Genomic DNA, 23,707 nt, shown 5'->3' with positions numbered 1-23,707 from the left:
ATATCGGCTCGAAGATCCGCCGGTCCGATAAACAGCCCTTCAGAATTACATTCACATTCCCTGACCCTCCAATTTATAGCAATTAAATGAAATGCCTCCTATTACTCTGGTCTCTCTCTCTTCCCTTTTCTCTTGCATTGCTCCATTATGTGGAGTCGAGGATAAATTGCCTTTGTGATCAAGTGTTGCCCCTGTAAAGCTCTCGTTTATACACAGGCGCTCTCGCTCATCGCCGCTCGTTTACTCTGAAGTAGTGGCAGGACGTGTTTGGTGGGTTAAAGCCATCTTCAGATGCTGCTGAAGGAAGTGAAGTATCACTCTGTGGCTCAGACAGCCGGTGAGGAGCTGAATGCTAAATGACTGCAGGATCACACCTGCTTTCTACTTTGTTTTTATGAACAAAGACAATTGAGAGAGAGCAGACGTGATATTATTCCTGAGGAAGAGGAAAGGGTCTTTAGAGCAAACATCAGCTGGAATATACAATGATCTTTGATTTATTGATCTGCTGAGTGTTGCCAAATGACAATAAAATGTTGAAATCAAATTCAACATTCAATTATGAACAAGGAACAATATTCTGAGCAATAAACAATATGATTTGGAGTTTTTGTTTCAGATCATGATTGCTCTTATTACCAACAGTGTTATTTTTTTAAATATCATTGATATTAAAGCTTCTAACAATGTCTTTACTATCACTTATCAATTTATTACAAAAATAAAATAAATATATATATATATATATATATATATATATATTTTTTTTTTTTCTATTTTGAATAAATCACAGGTTCCAAAGAAATAAAGCAGCAAAACGGTTTCCAACACTGATAATAAATCAGCATAGTAGAATGATTTCTGAAGGATCATGAGAAGACTGGAGTAATGATGCTGAAAACTCTGCTTTGAAAATTCACCACAGGAATACATTCTAGCTTAAAGTCGAGTACATTATAATAACAATTATTTGAAATTGTATGAATTTTTCAAAAAATTAAATTTTTTGTTTTCTGTATTTTGATTTAAAAAAAAATGCAGCCTTGATTAGCAGAAGAGACTGTTTTCATTTGTTTGTTTTTTTGCGCTATGTGTGTAGTTTTAGTTTTAGTTAGCTTTAATAACCCTAATTATCACACAGAATTATTTAGTTAACATTGCTGTCTTTTATTGAATTTCTTGAGTGGGCTTTGTATAAGGTGCAGTCACATTAGCAACGATTCTGTGAAAAATGCTAAAAATTTTCTAATCACGATAACATAAGAATGTATAAAGCACAGCTCACTTTCAAACCAAGCAGCTTTCTGTTGGCCAACACACTGAATCAACAAGAACAGTGAAAACACTGTATGATGTGGCTTTTGTGGCTAAAGCAATGAGTTGTGTTTGAAAAGACAAGCATCACAGTTACTATTACTCATACTTGAAGTTATAGATTTAAACAGCCTTTACAGAAACTTATGATTGATATTATGTGACTTACTAAGTGATCAGATGTACTATCGTCACCTAGTGGATGATAAAATCCCAACAGCCTTGCATTACGGCGGTGAGATTAATGTAGATGAACACCACTCTCACTTTCTTCAGAAGAGACATCTGAGCCGACGCTCCACTCCACGTTGGGAATCATTTTCCTCCCATACAGACTAAATTCAAAAAGAGGTGATGTGTTTTCACCTGCGTGAAGTGGCAGAACAACAGCAAATCGATGAGTCTATTCATCAGGTAGCTGTGCCATTGAGAAGTCATTGTGAATGAGATTACCATTGATCTATGCTGCCGGACTGACCCACCTTACAACCACAGTCTCTGTGTAAATGTGTGTGTGTGTGTGTGTGTCCACAGACACTGATGCATTGTGAAATGACACAAAGCACTGCCTCATGGGAAACAATAACGCTTGCTAATGAAATCAATGGCTTTGCTCTTTGCTGTCTTGAAATGTCACTCTACGTTGGGTTTGTTGGTTGGAGGTAGGAGCTTTTGTAGTGTGCACTAGGTAGAGAAGATCTCTGGTAAACATGCAGTGTGCCGTTGCTGAATCTACAGTGCGATGTGAGTTTTCAGGCTGAATTGAATGTGATTGGAAAGACAGACTGACCACCGCTGCATAAAACAAAGAAATAGACTTTCTATTGCATTGTGTTCACAACAGATATACGTGTCCAGTAAAACAATGGTATTGCTTTTATCCACAGCAGGACAGATATACATGCATATATGCTCTGATTTATTGTGTTCCAGCCCACAGCCTTCATTTATGCGTGGCATTCATCACTATACTTTACAAACAGACTGTTTGTTTCTAGACAGGCGAAAGATCAAATATTAGACGTTTGTCACAAATATTGAAATTTCTGAATCGTTTCCAGACAGAACCTAAAATGAACACTCGTCAAGCATCAAACTTTTTTTTTAAATTATTATTATTTTAACAATACTTGGCAACGAAATATGGTTTAGCCTGATTATCAAATGGCACAGACTATGTTACAGTCATATAAATATAGAAATATATAAATGCATTTTGCCACCAAAATAAAAGCTCTATGGTTTAATGTTTCAAACAAAAAAGCAACCCTTAATATTAGTATTGTAATTGTACTGTCGTTATATGACATACTATAACTACTACTAATCATTTTTATTTGTATTTTACAGTTCAGTAGTATTATAGTGATATTTATTTATTTATTTATTATTATTTTTTTATAATCTGCCAGTGCGTTGGACAGACAGGAAGTGTGTGTTTTGAGACACGTCCAAAAGCGCCGCTACTTCTTGCGAAGTGCAGAGCTCCCGGCCGGCGGACGCGGGCGGTGTGAGGTGTGGACGTGTCTGAGGGAAGTGTGTTCGGATTTGATCATGGAGTGGCTGATCAATAAAGCTTTATTACAGAGGAGTAATGCTTTAATCTAGCAACTTAATGCAGCTCTCCACTCGTATTGATCCCGGCTCAGAGAGACAGGAAGAGGGAGGCTGGTAATTGTTGGCAGGAAAAATGTTATCTGTGTGTGCGAGAGTGTGTGTGGTTCTGGGTTTGATGGGCCGTGCCAAATCAGAGCAATTCATTGCTGTTCACCACTACGTTTTATTGCTTGCTTGACATTTAAACTGATGGAGGATGTCAGGGATCTATCAGCCTTCAGCTCGCCACTTAAATTCACACTTTTTCCAGCCAGGCTGAATTGATCACGGGTCGTGGGTGTGAATTGGATGCATATAAATTTCCTCTTGTGGGTTTTACTCGACAGTGAGTGACATCTCCTTATCGCCACGGCAACAGGCGCGTTGTCCCGCCCCCTCCTGTTTAAGAGCTCCATAATCGTATGATCACCATCGAGAGCTTTCTAAGAGCCACGAGTTGCTTTCTTCTCCTCCGTTTTGAAGGTTTTTAGAGTGTGAATGTGCCACAGATCACTGATTGGTGTGCACATAAGAAGAGAAACATGAGTAATTTAGTAATTGACATCAGTGTTGGGTGTAATGCATTGCTAAAGTAAAGTAAGGGATTACTCTTTTTGTAATTTAATTACAGTTACTTCTGTAATGTAATTGCACTAAACAGATTATAGAAAATTCTATATAAAACATTAGAGGATTTAACATCGAAATGTAACATCTAATGTTAAAACGTTTGTTTTAATGTAATGTAATATTTATTTGAAAGAATTAAGAGAGCAGTTTCATGTCCGTCCATGTATTGTTCAGCTGGTCGAGGCTGACATGGGATTTAGAAAGTAATAAGTAATGCAATACTTTTTTGAGAGAGTATTCAGTAGCTGGTAATTAATTACTTTTTTACAGTAACTCACACAACACTTGCTGAAGTAGTTTTATAAAACTTCTGATTGCATTTGCAGCCACATTTGAGATATAAAACATCAGATCAAATCTAATTCAGTCGCTGTAAACCATTAAATGGAGATTGAATGGCAGAATAATTGTCTTTTAGTTTATGTCCATCATGTTCCAAATAACAGTGAAAATAATCAAATGAGATGAAGCATCTTTCAGTTTTCAGCATTTTACTTAAAAATGTAAATATACATATAAAAAGTAGACATTACCACAAGATTCCTTTTGTATGTAAAACGCTGTGGGGTGGAATTTACAGCAGAAATAATGATAGCAAATCCATGAAATAAACCGGCTCTTAGCGTGACATCAGACCGGGGTCGTGCCGCCCGCTGCAGCCTCTCACGCTTTATTGCTTTATTAGGATTCTGTATGTACAGTGTACGGCTGCTGTAATCCTGATGAAAAAATCTCATTTAATAGAATAAACATCAGGATTGGTGCTTGTGCGAGCAGCCGATCGATTGGAGAGTGTTTGTCTTCATCTAATGCAATCACCGCTGTAGATACATACATTTAATCATCAGAAAAGATCAGCAGAGCAGCCAGAAGAAGAAAAAAGCATCAGAATTAGCAGAAGATTGGAGAATAATGAGTGTGTTTTAATGAGCGCTGTTTGGAAACTGTGTGTGTGATTGCATTCTCTGTGTTTTGTATTCTAAGTGTCGGTTTTGTCTGTGATTCAGCAGAGAAGGATGCGATACGTTTCAGACGAGACGTACAAACCCTCCCTGCGATGACTGACACTTACATAATGACTTGTTTGGAGCAGAATCGGCCCTAGAGACGCGTCTTTAGCTTTATTACATTTAGCTTCTTCAGTCGTGTTCCTCCTCTCTCTCTGATTGTGTTTTCATCCATTATTTCTGAATAAGCGTGTTGGCTGCGAGGGAGGTGAGCGGCGTGGAGAGAATGAGAGGACGAGGGCTGTTATTAGATGTGTGAAGGAGAATGGAGAGGTCAACAGGTGTCTCCCGCCGCTCTCTTCCTCTATTGCGTCTGACCTCCGCTCTGTGGCGGTGGCAATGAGGGTCTGGCGTAAGTAAGTCCTGACAAATGTTTTGTCATCCTGCAGGGTCACCGGTGGCACAGCTCCAAATGAAAACCTCGGGGAGACTTTTCTGTCTGGCTGCCTGTCTCTTTCTCACATTCAGATGCCAGAAGCCTGACATCAAACACAATCAAATGAATTTCCAGACATTTTAGCGTGCGAGTAACAGAAGCTGCTGGACTGTCTGAGATAAATTGTTTTTCTAAATTCATCACACCTAGAGCCATCGAAGCTTGGTAACAAATCTGACATCTTCAACAATACATTTCAAGACTATTACTATCAGAGATATCTTTTAATTGACCTCGCGACAGCAGTTACTTAACCACAGCTGCACTTTTTCATGTTGGGTGGGGTGTCTCTGTTTATGTCCTTTAAGTGAAATGATGTCACGAGGTTCTTTCACCGATGAACCTGTTGATTTTGAAATAAATTACTTGTAACACTTTAGTTTAGTGACCAATTCTCACTTTTTAGTTAACAGCACATTGGCTGTTTATTAGTACTTATAAAGCACATATTAATGCCTTATTCTGCATGACCATATTCTACATCCCTAATCCTACCCAATACCTAAACTTAACAACTACCTCACTAACTATTAATTAGCTGCAAATTAGGAGTTTACTGAGGCAGAAGTCATAGTTAATAGTTTAAGTAATGAGATTTGGTCCCCAAAATAAAGTGTGAACAAATTACGTCAAATCCAGTTTATCATTGTGCTTAAAACAGAAAGCACAAGCTTTTGCATCAGGTTGCTGAATCACTAAATACAACTGTAGGTGACAAGAAAATTGTAAAATTAAAAGGGCAAATGTAGCCGAGAATATTCAGGAAGAATGTGTAATAGACAATTTCTGCTGATGCAAATTGGGTGAATAATAAAGTTCACTTTGGCAGCATTTATGTCATCTTTGTTTTGAATGGAGAAGAAAAATGAACAAAGGCTGAATGAAAAAAAAGGACAACAGGTGCTATTAAAATGAATTATTCCGCTTTCTAAAAACATCCACCATACTGTATTCTACTACTTCCTTCCTTTGCACACATGTAGAAGTGTTTTGCTTCCGTATTGTCATTCAAAATGTGCAAGTTTAGTTGTTTGTGGTCTAAAGCAGAGTCTGATCCAACACACACATTCGTAAACTCCATTCTCTAGCCTTACTGGACACCTAGAATCCCTTTTACATGTCACATAAAAACACCTTTTGAAATGTTTGAAATGGCTTCTCAGCGCAGTGATTTGATGAGCTGTTGTTGAGAGTATCAAATGAAAGGAAGTTGACGCTTTGAAAGCTCGTCTTGGGACTCCTGTGTTTGTGTTTGTTTGGTTTTTAAATGTAGAAACACATCTTGAGTTCTTGCTTTTGGACATTGATGCTAAATCTACCTAATGATACGGGTCTTCCTCAACCTGACAATCCACCAACTATAATAACAGAACAGAAACCGATTTTGCATACTTTCCATTATTAGGCTAAAGTCTTGTTTTCTTTGCTTTCCTGAAGATTCATGACAATCATGAGTCAGAGATAGAGTGTCACCCAAAGGGATGATGGGAAAGGCTTTGTTATTAATAAGCTCAGAGCAAACAGCCAATCACTGTTCTGTGTTAACAAGTTCCTCATCTGTATTCAGAGCATCTCGTTTTAATTAGACTACATGCACAGGGCCTCCTGTGTGTGTGTGTGTGTGTGTGATTCTCCGCCACACAGGCCGCGCTACATGTACTGAGAGTGTGTACTTCCTTTCTCCGTTTCATTTAGTCTTCTGCCCTCAGCATGGCTCAGTTCACATGCCACCCGTTGATCTGGCTTTCTGCTTCTGTTCTTCCCCAGAGTTTTCTCTTCTTGCATCATGTTCTCTCACCTGCCACTGGCTTTCATTTGATGCCCTAGTTGCATTGTTTTTCATGTTTACATGGCTTTCGAGAACAGTTGACTGTGATTGGTCAACAATGGCATTCATGTGTGTATAATTACTGGTAAACTCCACAACGTAATTGACCATTTCAACTCATTTCTGCATCTGTTTTATCCCTACATGCTCTTTTATCCTTGTATAATATATACTCGTATATAATTGTATACCATTTTGTAACACAATTAAATGCATTTCTTAATATTAATAATAATGTAATATTTTAAATATTTTAATATAAAATTTACACTTCTATCGGTATTTGACGTTATGTTGATTATTGATTTGAGTAGTCATGTAGCAAGTACTAAGGCATTATTGACATTACAGTATGACTTTCTGTAAAGCTGCTTTGAAACTATGTCTACTGTGAAAAGTTCTATGTGAATAAATACAAATACAAAATAGAAAACATACTACACAAATGTGGTTGCAAACACTTCTAGCTAGAGAATGATTTCAGTTCTGATTTCAGTTGTTACTTTCTCAATTTTTTTTTTTTCAATGCAATGTAATTTAAAACACAAAATATGCATTATACTCTCAGAGTTGCCACAAGGGGCACAATAGCAAACATTTGTATAAATTGCCTTCTTCTATGCTCAGTATTCTGTTATCTGAATAATAGCACATCTGATTTAATGCTTAAGACATTTGAAGCAAACTGCGTGAAAATACACAGTTAATGTGACAGCAAAGCTTTAGTGGGCTTGTGTGTGTGCTTCCATGTGTAGCAACAGCTCGATACTAGATTGAGTGTTTTGACATCTGATCTCTGACCTCACACACCTCAGCTCAGTCCTGCCTGACTCTCAGGTCAAAGAGAGGCTGGACTTTATTGAGAGGTTTGCTGATTTATGACTGTGCACGAAGGATAAAGTTTAGTTAGAGTTACGGTTAAGTCAAAGATTAACGTTAGGGTCAAAGCGTACTGGACATTCAGTCATAAACAACAATCTGCTACATCTCATAACCAACCACCAATGCAGAAAAACACTCTGTATTTCATCCCAGAGAGAAGACGTGCCACATGCATTCACCGCTACATGTGTGTTGCATGATGCATTGTGTGTGTTTGTGCAGTAATAACACTGATGAAGTGTTTGGCACAGGTGAATTACCCTGTTACAGTAATTACAAGTCATCTTGGAGTGCTGCACTGATGCATTATGGGGAGGCTTTATAAGAAACCTCTCTCTCACTGATGCATTGACTAGTTTAGAGATGCTTCAAATGTCTGCATCTGTGTGTGTGTGTATGAAGGAGCCTTTATCTGGTCCACAGGTGCCTCATTTGCTTTCACAACACTTCCCGTCTCTCTCTCGCGCCCCTCGAACCAGTTCACTCTCGCTTTTCACTTCAACCTCTTTTAATTTAAACATCAGAAAGACAAATTTTTAAACCGAAAGCTGTTGTTGCTATGAAGTTGCTATGAAACTGAAATAGTTAGTGTCCAATCTTCTCTGTATTGTGACGTGCATCTGAGTAAAACAGATGCATTGTTTGTCGACTGGATGCAGGCAGATCTGAATATGAGATTGAAGTAACTAAATGATTGGAGAAAACCTGCAAAGGTACCCTAGTAAAAAATAAGGCAGCGGCAATTTGCACTAAGTGTAAATACCGATAGAGGCTATTTACACTAAGTGCAAATAGCATTAGATGCTATTTACACTGTTAAAATAGCATATTTTCTTACTGATAGATGCTATTTACACTAAGTGCAAATTTTAATGTATTCTATTTACACTATGTTAAAATAGTTAAAATTTGGTATTTATACTACTTATTGCAAATAGTGCCAATTATCAGCACCTCAGTACTGTAGTAAATTATAAAACAGTATACAATAATAAAGTATTGAGTGTAAATTATCATTTTAATTCAAATTATTAAATGGATGCCACCTAATTGGGACAATAAAGCCCTCTCTACACCTAACCTAGCCCTACCCGATACTTTATTTTCAATTTTTCAATTATTTCCTTCATTTTTTATTGAAAATAAATGCCTTACCAATGTGGTATGGGATTTGAAAAGGGAGAAAAAAAGTTTGGCAAAAGGCAGATTCGAACCCAGGTCGATCACGTCAAAAAAACGACAGTACACAATTTGTCATCTACACCACTAGAACTGATGTTTGCCCACCCCAATCACTCTTTGGTGGGCGGAGTTAGTGTAAATAGCCTCTGCCAACAAGGTGTGCGTGTTGGTGGTGGATGAGGAGACCCAATGTAAAGTGCTTTGAGTGCCTAGAACAGCACTATATAAATGTAAGGAATTATTATTATTATTATTTGCACTTATTTATTTGAAATACATTTATTTCATTCTAAGCATACTACAGGTACATTTACATGTTTATGTACTTAATAAAAATACCCTGCAATTGTATTTTTCGTACACTAAACTGGTAAACGTAAGGTCTGCTAAACTGGAATAACTAATTTTGCGATTTATGCACTTTAATTGTGTGGAAGTAGTGCTGAAGTCCAAGTTAAGAAATGCTGAAGTATATTTGATTGTGCTAAAGTGAAACTATTGCAAGCATACTTCAGGTGCACTTTAAATATCTTGCATTTAAAGATATTATTCAAAGATCATACAATCCTCATCAATAGTGACATTAAAACACATTTAGACTTAATATTAATAAATGTGCATTGTGCACAATTTAGTGCTCCAAACAAAGTTAAATTATAATTTTTATATTAGTAAGTCTTGAGTGATACGTCAGTAAATATGTTAATAGATTTGAACTATACTTAATATAAAATAAATGTATTTTAAATATATAACTTTTTTACTAGGGTAAGCAGAGAGAAGGTGTTTCACAGGAAGATTTAGATATGACATTTTGATCTAAGACTTTGAGTTCAAAAATGAAAGGTGAAAACGTGAATATGAATGACTCGTTTACGTAATCTATAACGTGCATTTAGATCGTTTTAATGGTTTGGGTGGCAATAAAACTTGCTGGCCTGTTTGATATCTGCATAAAATTTCATGGAATGTCCACAACTGGCATTCAGATTTCTGAGATACCGAAAAAAATCATAAAAGTCATAACAAAAAGTGGAGTGAGATGAGCTAATATTGCAAGCAATTGTGGAACAAATCTAAATAAATGAATGTGTCTGTATCACATCTGCCTCCAGGAAGGTGACAACTTCTGAATTGCATTTTAACAATGAGCTGTATTTATGAATCAGAAAAGTACATGTAGTTCTCCTCCTGATATGTGAACGTGTTTCAGAGTCATGCTGAGTGTGAATAGTGCTAGTGTAACCAGTCTCTCGTCTTCTCTCTCAGAACCCATGCGGACCCCCAAGAGTCTGAAGATCGCTGAGACGCAGGCACGCTTCATTGCTGTGGACTGGGAGTCGCTGGGCTACAACATCACCCGCTGCCACACCTTCAACGTCACCATCTGCTACCACTACCACAAAACCAACCAGAGCAAAGCCGACTGCCTGGAGATGGACCCCAAAGCCCCCCGACACGTGGTGGGCAACCTGCCGCCCAACACCAACGTCAGTCTGAAGATGATCCTCACCAACCCGGAGGGACGCAAAGAGAGTGACGAGACCGTGATCCAGACGGAGGAGGATGGTATGAGCGTGCAGCACACACTTCCCTGCTCTTTTTGACCACAACAGTATTACTTATGAGCATCTGTAGATCAAAATAATTCATTCAAATAATTATTATTCAAATTTAAATAAATACATTTTAGAATTCACACATTTTATAGAATACAAATTAATGCAAGATGTTAATAGATATACACAGGTTCCAAAAAAATTGAAAATGGTGTTGTTGCTCATTATGTTTTTTTATAAAGGGGAAACAATGGTTTGCATGTAGAGTCTTGCCTTAAAATAAGAAGTATCTTAATTTTAATGAGCTTATTTTGTCTTATTTTAAATCATTTTAAGTCACCTTGTAAGCTTGCTGAGGGCCCCTACAATACACATCAAGATGGTGCTGCACATGGCAGCCATTGTGCTTGGCTCTCTGGTTGTTCTAGTGTTTTTGTTAGTTTTTCCTGTTTTTTGTTTGTCAAACACGATCAGTTTCACCAGGGAAGAACTGCTGAACATTTGGCAGAACACACCACAAAATCTCCAACCAGTTTTCGGTTATTCGGACGTTTTGCTGAACATAGTAGTCGGCGGAGCTGCGGCGCTGTTTAGACGCTTCAGGACGCGCAGACGGGGGAAGCGAGCCGGCGCGCTCGTCAAGCTCAGACAGTACAGATTTCTAATGCTGTTGCCTAGCATCCATCTGGCTAATCTCCACTCTCAACCCAACAAAACGGACGAATTTCTTCTGGTTTCCCGGTTAAACAAGGACTTTTCAAACTCTGCTGCTCTGTGTTTCACGGAAACCTGGCTGAACGGCACCATTCCAGACAGAATTCGCTTCATCTTCCTAACTTCCAGCTGATCAGAGCAGATCGCAACGCAGAATCAACGGGGAAATCGCGCAGCGGCGGGACATGCTTCTACATCAATGAAAGGTGGTGTACAGATGTAACAGTGTTAAAGAAGATGTGCTGTTCAGATCTAGAAACATTTTTCATCAACTATAAACCTTTCTACTCGCCGTGGGAGTTCCTCCACAAGCACACGTGAGCTCAGTTTTACAGAAATGGGCCATTTTTTACAGCTAAACCTGTATTAAGGACTGTAAAGAGATGGGCTAATGAGACAGAGCGGGTTTTACAAGCCTGTCTCGACCTTACTGATTGGACTGTTTTTGAAGCTGCTGCAAACGATCTGGACGAGCTCACAGAGACTGTAACATCTTATATCAATTTCTGTGAGGATATGTGCATTCCTACCAGGACTCATCTAACTTATAATAACGACAAACCATGGTTCACTGCTAAACTCAGACAGCTCCGTCAGGCCAGAGAAGATGCTTACAGGAATGGGGACAGAGTCTTGTATAAACAGGCCAAATACACACTGGAAAAGGAGATCAGAGTGGCAAAGAGGAATTATTCCGATAAGCTAAGGATCCAGTTATCTTCCAGTGACACGGCTTCAGTGTGGAAAGGTCTGAAAGTCATCACCAATTACAAGACACCATCCCTCAGCACTGGAGAATCAACAACTGGCAGACGATCTGAATGAGTTCTACTGTAGGTTTGAAAAAACACCATTCACACCTCCTGCAACCCCCCTCTCCCCCCACCTGCACTGTAGATAAGAGAAGATGACGTGCGCCAGGTCTTCAGAAAGAACAAGAGAAGGAAGGCACCAGGCCCAGACAGTGTGGCACCAGCCTGTCTGAAATCCTGTGCTGACCAGCTGACCCCCATCTTCACAAAGATCTTCAACAGATCACCGGAGCTGTGTGAAGTCCCCTCATGCTTCAAACGCTCCACCATCATCCCCATCCCAAAGAAACCCAAGATAACAGGAGTTAATGACTATAGACCTGTGGCTCTAACATCTGTGGTCATGTGGTTTTCTGTGGTTTTGGCTTATCTGAAGGACATCACTGGACCCTTACTGGACCCCCTGCCGTTTGCCTACAGAGCAAACAGGTCTGTGGATGATGCAGTCAACATGGGACTGCATTACAGGATCCTGTTTGTGGACTTCAGCTTGGCCTTTAACACTATCATTCCCAATCTCCTCCTGCCCAAACTAACTCAGCTCTCCGTGCCCACCTCCGTCTGTCAGTGGATCAACAGCTTCCTGACAGACAGGCAGCAGCTAGTGAGGCTGGGAAAATACACATCCAGCACTCGTACGATCTGCACTGGTGCCCCCCAGGGTTGCGTCCTCTCCCCACTGCTCTTCTCCCTGTACACCAATGACAGCATCTCTAAAGACCCATCTGTCAAGCTCCTAAAGTTTGCAGATGACACCACACTGATCGGCCTCATCCAGGACGGTGACGAGTCTGCTTACAGACAGGAGGTTAAGGAGCTGGCTGTCTAGTGCAGTCTTAACAACCTGAAGCTCAACACACTCAAAACTGTGGAGATGATCGTGGACTTCAGGAGAAACCCCCTGCACTCCCCCCACTCACCATCATGAACAGCACTATGACTGCAGTGGAGTCATTCAGATTCCTGGGCAGCACCATCTCTCTGGACCTGAAGTGGGACATTCACATTGCCTCTATTGTCAAAAAAGCCCAGCAGAGGTTGTACTTCCTTCGCCAGCTGAGGAAGTTCAACCTGCCACAGGAGCTGCTGAAACATTTCTACTCCACCATCATTGAATCCGTCCTCTGCACTTCTATAATTGTCTGGTTCAGCTCAGCTACCAAATCCTGACCTCTGACCTCAAATCTGACGGACTGCTGAGTGAATCATTGGTACAACCCTCCCCACTCTCCAAGAACTGTACTCATCCAGAGTGAGCAAAAGGGCTGGTAAAATCACTCTGGACCCCTCACATCCAGCACACTCCCTCTTTGAATTGTTACCGTCTGGTCGACGCTGCAGAGCACTGAGCACCAGAACAACCAGACATAGGAACAGTTTCTTCCCTCAGGCAATCCATCTCATGAACATTTGAACTCTTAACAATAAACATGAAACACACAACACTATCATACTTTATATTTTTTATTTAACACATACTTATTATTATTATTATTATTACATTTCAAATTTGCACCTAACATGCTGAATTGTCTATTTTGTATATTGTGTTTGTGCTATTTTGCATATTGTCCATTTTGTATATTTGTACATGATTTTTTTATTATCTGTGTCCTGTCCTGTCGCTGTCATTCTGTTGCACTGTGGAGCTACTGTCACTAAAACAAATTCCTCGTATGTGCAAACATACCTGGCAATGAAGCTAATTCTGATTCTGATTCTAGTGGACCCCGGGTTGAGAACCACTGACCTAGAATGACTTGGTACAGATTTATTTGGTGTGTCATGTGATTGTTCTGTAATTGCGGGTCCAGGTGTGCTGACTCTTTTCCATATTGTGTTAATATGCCAAGTCCTTCTGTGCAGCTGGGTAGGGCAGATTATCACTGATTCTCACTGTATGATAACATGAAGAGTGTGACGTGGCTCTGGACTCTGTTGTGGCTAGTTGAGTTTCTCGGCACACTGTCGATCTGCAGATAAGTGCTCAGGCACAAGGGAGTCTGACATGAATTAATTTTGCCCTCTCTCGCTTTCCTCCATACTGAGGTGAGCCATCAAGATCATTGATTGGAGGGGCAGCGAAACCAAACGTCTAGATATCGCAAAACCAGTGAGCATCCATAAATAATCCAATGTTCACGACATCCTGACATCATTTCTCTTTCTCTGAAAGTAGCTTTTACTGTAGTCTCAGCCTCAGACGTCACGCCCACGGACCGCTGGCTAAATGTCTGATGCATACGGCACACAAAAATGGAAACACTTCAGGAGTTTCGAAGTCGTCATTGGATTGGTTGAATTATACAGGATTTCCGGGAGACGTGTGTGTCGCGTTCTTTAACGTTCCTCCTGGAAACAAAGATGCCGTGATGCCAAACCCCCTGACAAAAGAAGAAAGCCGTCATGTTTACAACTGTGACGACGAACGCTTATCAGGATCAACTAAAAACGTTGGATTTTCAAAAGTATGTGAAATATTTAAAGTTCATGGCACAGAATCTTTAAAATACGTCCAAGAGTTTCAGAGTCTGTTATTGTGGCGACATTTCCACGCCCTTAAACATGACGCTGAACGAAACAAACTGTGATTGGTTGTTTGACATGTTGGTCAAACGGCCTCATGGGCGGGCCTTGGCCAATGAAAGCTGCCATGGATTCCAGACCTTCAGCCGTCAGGCTACGCGAGACTACTTTTACTGTTATCCACACTGATAATTTAAGAATGCAACAGTTTGATTATTACAATATGGGGTCAGAAGAACATTCAGGTATAAAGGCATCAAACCCCATTCTTCCTCCATTAATAGATGTTTGTGTGTTCAGTGTCAATCAGCCAGTTTGGCAATAGAAACAGATCTCAGATTGTATTGGTGACTTCTGCTATTTGAACAGACCAGTGCTTGAGCGACATGGTGAGATGAATAGGGCCTGTGTTTGGTAGGACACACTCAGATGACAGCCAGTGGCGCTCAGTACGTTTACATGGACAACAATATTCCGATTTTAACACAATTAAGACAGTACTCTGATTAAGAATCTACCATGTATACAGAGATTTTTGATTACCTTAATCCGACTAAAGTCATACTTGAAGTAAACCCAAATCGAATTAAGATATGTGGAGTATCCCTATTTTAGCCGCATTTTAGTGTTTGCACGTATAGCATGACAAATAATTAACTGCACTTGAAGCTTTCGTAAAATTAAAAATGAAACACCCAAAACTGTATATGCCAGCATGACGAAGAAGAACTATATGTTGATACGTGAAATTCTGGAGGGGACGTTAGATAGCGTCGCGTGGGGACACAGGAACATGAAAGGAATAGTCTAAAAGCAACTAATGTTAACACTTTAATCATAATATTGTCTTATTCAGAATAAGGCGAACAATGAGATTACTGATGTCCATGTAAATGTAGTCATTGAGAGTCATGAATCCATGTTGAATTTGAAAATAATAGTGTTCCTGAACCCAAATGTACAGAATCCATAATCCCACCATGAAGCTGCCCAGCCAGTGTCCATATACACAAAAAAAGTATTGGAAACACCTCCTAATTATTTAATTCTGGTGTTTCATTCAGACTCATTACCAAAGGTGTATAAAATCAAGCAACTAGTCATACAGTCTGCATTTGCACACATCTGTGAAAAACATTGGGTCTTTCTGAAGAGCTCAGTGAATTCAAGCTTAGTACTGTGACAAAATGCCACCTTTGCAATAAGTCAGTTCATGAAATTTCATACCTGATAGGTATTCCATGCTGTAAGTATTATTGGAAATTATAAGCATTTAGCAGCAGTCCATGACATTTAAGTCCCTGTTGGTGTCAGGTGTCCCAATACGTTTATCCATATACTGTAGTATAGATCTCACATCTCACCCAGAAACACACAGATCTGCTGAAGTGTTGTAAGATCAGGTGACTGACGATATATATTCCAAAAGATCAAGTGCAGCATTGGCCCATTTAAAATGTTTACATGATTACACTGACAGTTAAAGCCTCTTTGTGTAACATCTCTCTCATGGAGAAACAGATCAAGACGTGTCAAGAATGTATAAATATAACGTTTTTATTCAGAAGATGAGATGAGTGAGGCAAATAATTCAAATAAGGATAAAGGCAGGAATATATTGAACAATCGAACACGAGCGCACCTGACAGTCATAAGTGGGTTAGATGCTGTGAAGATGCTGCTGTGATTTCTTGACACATCTGGGACATGCACATCGCTTGCACAAGTTTTTTTGTCAGGAGTCTTGACGTGAATAGCGTCGCTGCACAATAAAGGCCACCGTCAGCGGCTCCACGGGCTGAATGCCGGCAAAGCCAGGTTTAGGTGTGCGCCGCCAACAGGAACACCGTTTGTTTTCATCTGTGCATATGCAAATGACTTTTGAAGCTAACATTTTCTTGTTTTGATGAGATGACACACTCCTACCCGAGTACCATCATTCCTGCCCATTTCTTTTGTGTTGTGTTGATGGCCTTTTTATCCCGCAGAATGATTTAGAGCAGCGAACGTGTGCAGGATCACAGTCAGATGCAGAATTAATGTTGTGCCCACATTTAATATTTCTTATGCAAAGAAATTCACATGTAGGCACAATTTATATGTCATCAAAACTAATTTCACTCATGGAGCCTTTGCATCAGAAAGAGAATCAGTCAAGTTTTTCCAGACACACTGCTACTGTACTCAACATTTTCCCCATATTTATACTCTTTTCTTTCTGATACTGTTATGGATATGTGGATATAAATTGTCTTTACCTGCAATATAGAGTCGTTAGTTAGCAACAATTGATTGTAGGTGAATATCCACCTCATCCTTCATTTTTATTTTATTTTATTTTATAAAGTATCCCATTACTATTTCAGTGTCAGAAATTATTAAATCCGTGAGTGAACTGATCGAGTGAATCAAACTGAATCATGAACAGTTTCAGACCTTTTTTACAAACTGATTTGACCAGTTACATTGTGAATCACTAGCTTCTAACAGCTAAAAAAAACATGCATGACATGATTGCTGAAATATTATCAGGGTTTCTATACAGTAATCTTCATTGTCAGATAAGGATTTATCAGTAATATTTTATTGGGGCACAGCTCACACACTAGTAAAATGGGTCTAGTGATGCACCAGCTGATATCATCACCAGTCATCATAAACACATATCAGTTTCTAGCTAAAAATCCGGCGGTAAATTTTCCACTGAGGTAAAGCTTTCAATAAGACCAGCCAATGTTATTCTCTTGCTGAAGCCGGTTCTGCTTGCTTTTAGTGCTTGTTGAGTGTTCATTTCTCTCCTCGTCTGTGTCTGTTTGTGCTGTAGTGCCCGGTCCAGTTCCCAAGGAGTTTGTGAGAGCGACTCCGTCGGAGGATAAGATCTCACTGCAGTGGAAAGAGCCTCTGGAGCCCAACGGCATTATAACCCAGTATGAGGTAATGCTGCGAGTGTCTCATTCCAATTCCACTGTACCACATTTGAGTGATTGTGTGCAAACCTGAAGGCTAATGTATTAAAAGCACACACTCTCTTGCAAATAAAGAAACCATCCTATATATAATGCATTTGAATGAGTAATTGATGTTTTAGCAATTTTGTCTTGTTTTCTGGGTGTCTGCTGTCTCCAGATCAGCTACAGTAGCGTGCATTCGTTCGACCCGTCAGTGCCGTTGCTGCGACCACCCGTTCTGGTGTCGTTACCGTGGAACACGTCGCGTCACAACTTCACACAGCTGCATCCAGGAACCACCTACCAGTTCCTGATCCGGGCCAGTACCAGCAAGGGATACGGACCACCAACCACACTCAACGTCACCACCAACATATCAGGTATGCATGAGCTCATGTTGCATCAAATCTGATCCGATCTAAAGTCAGTATCTCATATCTTTAGTCACTACATTATGCCAGGATAATTCCTGAGAGTATCTGTTGGTGTGGGAAAAGGTGACAGAAAACTGAATCTTTGCGTTTGCTCATGCGTCTTCATGATTCTATTTGAAATTGAAATATTTTGCAACATTACAGTTTTTTTTTTTTTTTTTTTTACTTTTTAATGCATCAGTGTTCATTAGTATTCATTCTTTTCCCCAAAAAATACTGACCCTAAACTTTTGAACGATAGTTTGAGAATATTTTGGTGTGTAATCAGTATGTATTTGAATAACTTTTGATTGATTCAAGTCTGCTCTTGGGGCCCTATCATACACCCGGCGCAATGTGGTGCGATGCAAGTGTATTTTGTATGTTTCAGCCCGACTCAGTTACCATTTTCACGTCCTGCACCACGTTGTTTAAATAGCAAATGCATTTGCGTCCATTTGTGCGCCCATGGGCGCGCTGGTCTAAAAAAGAGGTGTGTTCAGGCGTATCATTGGCACGTTGCTATTTTGAGGCAACTGAAATAGACTGCGCCATAGACCAACTCAAACCTGGCCTAAAGTCAATGGCGCAATATGTTTTTTTTGTTATTTAAAGAGCGCGTTAGTAATATGCGCCTATAGGCGGGTTCAAACCGCATGTACACTCTGCATATTACACACACAGGAGCACACAAACATGCCAAATATTAAAAAATTAAAGGATTACAATGTAAAAGAATATTATTGTGTAGGCTACATAAATATAAAAATGACTGCAAGTCATAATGGATAGTCATTTTGCGTGTATCAGAATTAGCCTACCTATTTGCTCGCGCATGAGCAGATCCATTTGCTCTCTCGAGACGCATTCAGTCTTTGGCCTTCCAATTCCGCCATTTAAATAGTGAATCCGCCATGGCGCGAGCGCAACTTGCTCTTAAAATAAATGGGAGATGAGACCCTGATTGGTTTATTGCACGTAATGCCCAAAACACACCCATTACTCATTAAGAGAATAGGGACAACCCTTTTAGACCATGCCCCTGGTGCGCCGACCGTTTTTCCCGTCCTTAAACTATAGCAAAAGTTGTACACCTGCACCATGCACTTTAGACCATGTGTTTAGATCGTTAAAATAGGGCCTTTGATATTTCTGGTCAACTAATTAAAGTAAAAAGAAATGATGTTTTTATAAAGAAAATGAAGCCCTTGTTTGTTTAATTTGCACCTAATTTAATCACAGGCTGCATTCAGCACAATCAGCTGAATTGGATGTTAAAGCTCCTTTCTGTGCTTTGCTAATGAGTGATGAGGAACATAACCTCATCACCCGTCCCTCAGGCTTTCTGACACTATTGTGTACTTCACCGCTCTGAGATGTAATACAGGCATGATCAGGGGAAATATGATTTTCTAGCATTTCAGAAATCCATCACTTCAGATTTGTTGAGAGTGAGAGAAGTGTAGGTGGAGATAACAAAACATGCAGGGCTGAGGAAAGCAAAAAACAACAACAACAAAAAAAAGCTTTTGAAAAAGAAGAGGAAGATAAATCGACTTCAGTACTGCCTATTCGCATAGAGTAGAATTAGGTGTTTTTTCCCCTGTTTTTATTTATCTATTTATTTACTTACTTGCTTGTACTAAGTACTAGTGATTGTCTGATCCATCCAGATTGGTTAATTTCAGTATGCTGGTTCAAAAATACACAACAAGAGTGTTGTTATTTGTAAATAAAACTATCAAAAATCAATTTCATTATTTGAAATATTTTTTTTTTTAAATGTATTAAATGAAAACTTAAACTTAAAAAACTTAATTAAAAGAATGAATTAACTAAAGCGTACTAAAAGTACAAAAACTAGAACTAGAAGTCAAAACACGTTAATGCAGTGGGCGCCAATAGTGGCGCTTCCTGCCTGTAATACTGTCCTAGCCTGATAAAAGGCAAAAACACCAAAAATAAATCTTTAAAAAAATGCTTTAATGCTAAGCAGATCTTAAAAAACTAATAAAAATGACAAAAGCACAAAACAAATTGGCTAAAACTAAGATTAAAGCTGAAAAAATAAAAATAACAGCTGATTTAATACATTAATGAATGCTATAATAGTATAAATAATCCATAACATAGTTGTCACTCATATGCCCTAACATCTTCATTTTTTGTAACAAAGAAAAAAAAAAATGTTGTAATTAACACTGCTATTACTGCAATCAAGTTCAATTTGCTTATTTTAGTTTATAAATCTTATGTCTGCATTGATTTTATGTTTTGTTTTGTTTTTTTCTCTTTTATCCTTCTCTGTACAGCACTTGTGGTGTTGAAAGTGCTCTATAAATAAAGTTTGAGTTGAGTGGAGAGGAGAGTTGACATGAGATGGTGTAAATGTATGTGTTATAAGTTTCATACTGTCAAGCATATTGAGATGCTCATTGTTTTTGTGCAGACTTGTTTTGCAGAAGGCTAGCAGGCTGTAGCTCAACTACTTTAGATTGTGAATAGCTTGTATCTCGACAAAGTACAGTTCCAGGGAAACTTCCCCAACACACAGTTTTATTAAGGGAAAAATGGTGACACTTTCACTCTTTCCATGTCTTTGTAGCGCCTACTCTAGAGGAGTATGATGGGTCGGAGGCGTCCCTGAACGAGACGGCCACTACCATCACCGTCCTGCTGAAACCTGCCCAGGCTAAAGGAGCTCCTATCAGGTGTGTGTTTGTGGCTCCTCGGTCTCTTCATATCCTCCAGACGTTATTAGACTTCCTATCTGTGCTGTAATGAGCTGCTGCTGGTGACATTACTGCTCCCATATTCACTTCCTGTGTTTCTCAGCTCATAAACCCCCACTCTCTATCTCTCCTTCCATCTTTGTCTCTTTCAGCTATTCGATATTCCTCTCAACACTTGCACAAAGATCCCTATTTGATCTGAGCCGTGCCTGACTCTTCCTCTTCTCTTCCTCCTCCTCCTCTCTCTGCTCTGTGTTTGACTGGTTTGAGGCTCTGTGTCACATCTGGGCTTGAAAACAGTCTTTCAGTAATTCAGTTGTCGTTGTGACAGACTCATTCCTGCAGCCACACTCAGATGGAGGAGGAGGAGGAGAGACTTATTTACTTATTGTTTAAATTCAGTCAAGTAAGGAAAAAACAGCATTGGGAAAGTGAAGGGAAACAGGGATGTGACGCACATGAGCCCATTAGTGCACAGTTTGAGTTTTCCCAGAGATATCCTAATTAGAATGATTTCTACAGTCTTTTCAAACTGTTTTATGTAAAAAAAAAAAAAACATTGGGCTGTCAATTTAATGATTTAATTTGGTGTGATTAATTATGGAAAAATAATTTGTTAAAATGATTAAGGCATTTAACATATCCTCCCCATCCAGACCTGTCCATCATCTTACACCGATGCAGTTACTGATGAACATTCAGGACAACTGACTGCATGATAAAGCCTCTAAGAGTTCAGTTATATGAGTCTAAAATTCAAGATACGAGGGCAAAAATGAGCTTTTAATGTTTTTTTGCCTTATATCATAATTATTATATAGTTCAGTGATATCAGAGTGCTGTTTTTCCCAAATATCTGCATAATTGCAAATGTGATACTGATTCATACAAGTTCAATAAACAATAAGTTAATATTGGGTTAAATATTAGACACAATATTGTCAGTATTGCCTGTTTTTGCCTAATTAAAGAAAATGGTTATGAACAAAGTCACAACAAAAGTGTTGTGCACCTCTGATCAAAAGATACCAGTGATGTGTTACTGAATGAATCCAAATTTTTATACAAATAGCATGAGTCAACAATTCAGCGACTCATTTATAAAGAAGGTCACTTGAAGCAGCTGTTTAAACAAATAGGTTAAATGAATGATTCAGTGACTCACTAATTAAGACAGTGTCTTGCCGCCACCTGCTGGTGGCTTTAATTTCATAAAGAGTATAGAGTATAAATTCATTTCTTTAAAAAAATATTTTTTATATTTGAATATTCATTGTTTTAAAACCCATTAATGTCCATTTTAAACCCATTAAGCTCATAGCAGTATTTATGCAATTCTAATTACAGTTTAAATGCATGCCATCTCTGCACAGTCTGCATAAATACACCTAAATTCAGATGCAGCTTATGAAAACAGTCTTATTGCCAGATTGCTGTATAATGTGTGTGTGTGTGTGTGTGTGTGTGTGTGTGTGATAAATTCTGTTGAATCAAAATATTTCTTTCCAAATCTACTTTTATGTCTATACAATGCTTTTCTCATTTAACACACTAATGACTTTACATGATCTTTTGGGGTGTCATTTCTCAGCCCAAATTGATGTGCGAATAATCTGTGATTAGTTTGATTAATCGATTGGCACATCATCTATTTGACTAGAATGGAAAACTTTAGTAACTTGTCAGCCCTGGGAACATTTTTTTTTTTTTTTTTTTTAATATGGCAGCTTTAGTGACCAGTGAGCATATACGTAGGAACCGCACAGATGAAGGAGATTTTGTCCTCCAGTTTCTGTAGACAAACATCCGAATGACATTATTCAATTCAATTCGAGTTTATTTGTATTGTGCTTTTTACGATACAATTAGATGGATTATGCCTGAATATCCAAGCTCACATTGCAAAATATCTTCCCAAATGTATTATTTTGCACAAAGACAATGGTGCCATTTTGATTTTCTGTGCATGATTATGTTAGAGGGAGGTGAAAAGTGAGACGTTTTCTTCTTTGTGTAAATGTAATTAGCAGTGCTGACTCGAGTCATGATTGGCTGTCATGTTCTGTCCATCATCAACAGCGCCTATCAGATCGTTGTGAGGGAGATAAACCCGCACCGTGCGAGGCGGGAGGCCAGTGGCGGGGAGTGTTACCGTGAGCCGGTGTCCTATCAGAACGCCGCCAGCGCCGGGCTGCCGTATTACTTCGCAGCGGAGCTCCCACCCAGGAATCTGCCAGAACCGCTGCCGTTTACTGTGGGAGACAACAAGACGTACCACGGCTACTGGAACGCCCCCCTCGCGCCCCGCAAAAACTACAACATCTACTTCCAGGCAGTCAGCAGTGTGGAGAAGGTCAGCAGATGAGAAATAAACACACACATCCCTTGTATCAACACACACAGTGACTAAGAGTGTGTGACAGGACTGACACAGAATCACAGTTTTTTGATCTGTTCTGTCCTTGAGCTGCCGTTTGTGTTGCTTCAGGCCCTTTTATTGGTGCATTGTGCATTCTTCCGCAAGGCATGTGATGGTTTGACTGTTAAACAGATCACAAGGTCAATCACACCTGTGACAAATACTCAAAAAATATGAAAATATGGCCTTCTAGTGTTTTGACTATAGCAGCTCAGAATGTTTCAAAATCACAACACGCATTACAAGTCAAGCTGCTGTGGTCATTCTGCTCAATGTATTGATGTGATGCTGAATTTTGAGAATTAACTTTAAATGGTTGTTGTTTGTGTTTCAGGAAAGTAAAACGCAGTGTTTGAAACTGGCTTTTAAAGGTAAGCCCTTCAAATTGAGAGCATGCATCTACCATTCCTTTCTCCATTTCTAATCTCTCTCTGTCTCTGATGTTATGATGTAAGAGCAGGTTAAATTCTGTCATCTAAAGTCTGGCGGTGATTGGTGTTGTGTGCTCTGAGCTTTTAGCAGAGCTATAGAAAAGCGATTTTAGTATATGCAGTGGGACAGTGTCTGATAATACAGACCAAAGCTTGACCATCCTGCTCACAATTGCCTATTCTGTTCAGATGCGTGTATCGGTTACTGTACATATGCATCACATTTATAAACATCTCCAAATATATGCACTAAAATATACTGAAATATACTGCTATGT

The 23,707-nt window shown here is 39.2% G+C and overlaps 1 protein-coding gene across 14 annotated transcripts in view; it reads left to right on the top strand.

Moving 5' to 3' along the window:
• Positions 1-23,707, top strand: part of ptprk (protein tyrosine phosphatase receptor type K) — a 184,816-nt gene that overhangs the window by 126,049 nt on the left and 35,060 nt on the right. For all 14 annotated transcript variants that reach the window (XR_009267521.1, XR_009267520.1, XM_058755143.1 and 11 more), the window contains 6 exons: positions 10,145-10,444; positions 17,311-17,420; positions 17,613-17,814; positions 20,453-20,558; positions 22,659-22,932; positions 23,333-23,369. Coding sequence is in view for 12 of the 14 variants with exons in the window: in XM_058755143.1 (XP_058611126.1) it covers positions 10,145-10,444; positions 17,311-17,420; positions 17,613-17,814; positions 20,453-20,558; positions 22,659-22,932; positions 23,333-23,369 (1,029 nt within the window). In the remaining 2 variants the exon portion in view is untranslated. The remainder of the gene's footprint in view (positions 1-10,144; positions 10,445-17,310; positions 17,421-17,612; positions 17,815-20,452; positions 20,559-22,658; positions 22,933-23,332; positions 23,370-23,707) is intronic.

This window comes from Onychostoma macrolepis, chromosome 20 (assembly GCF_012432095.1).
Source record: "Onychostoma macrolepis isolate SWU-2019 chromosome 20, ASM1243209v1, whole genome shotgun sequence".
In the NCBI taxonomy this organism is placed as follows: domain Eukaryota; kingdom Metazoa; phylum Chordata; class Actinopteri; order Cypriniformes; family Cyprinidae; genus Onychostoma; species Onychostoma macrolepis.
This window is presented reverse-complemented; position numbering and strand designations above follow the sequence as displayed.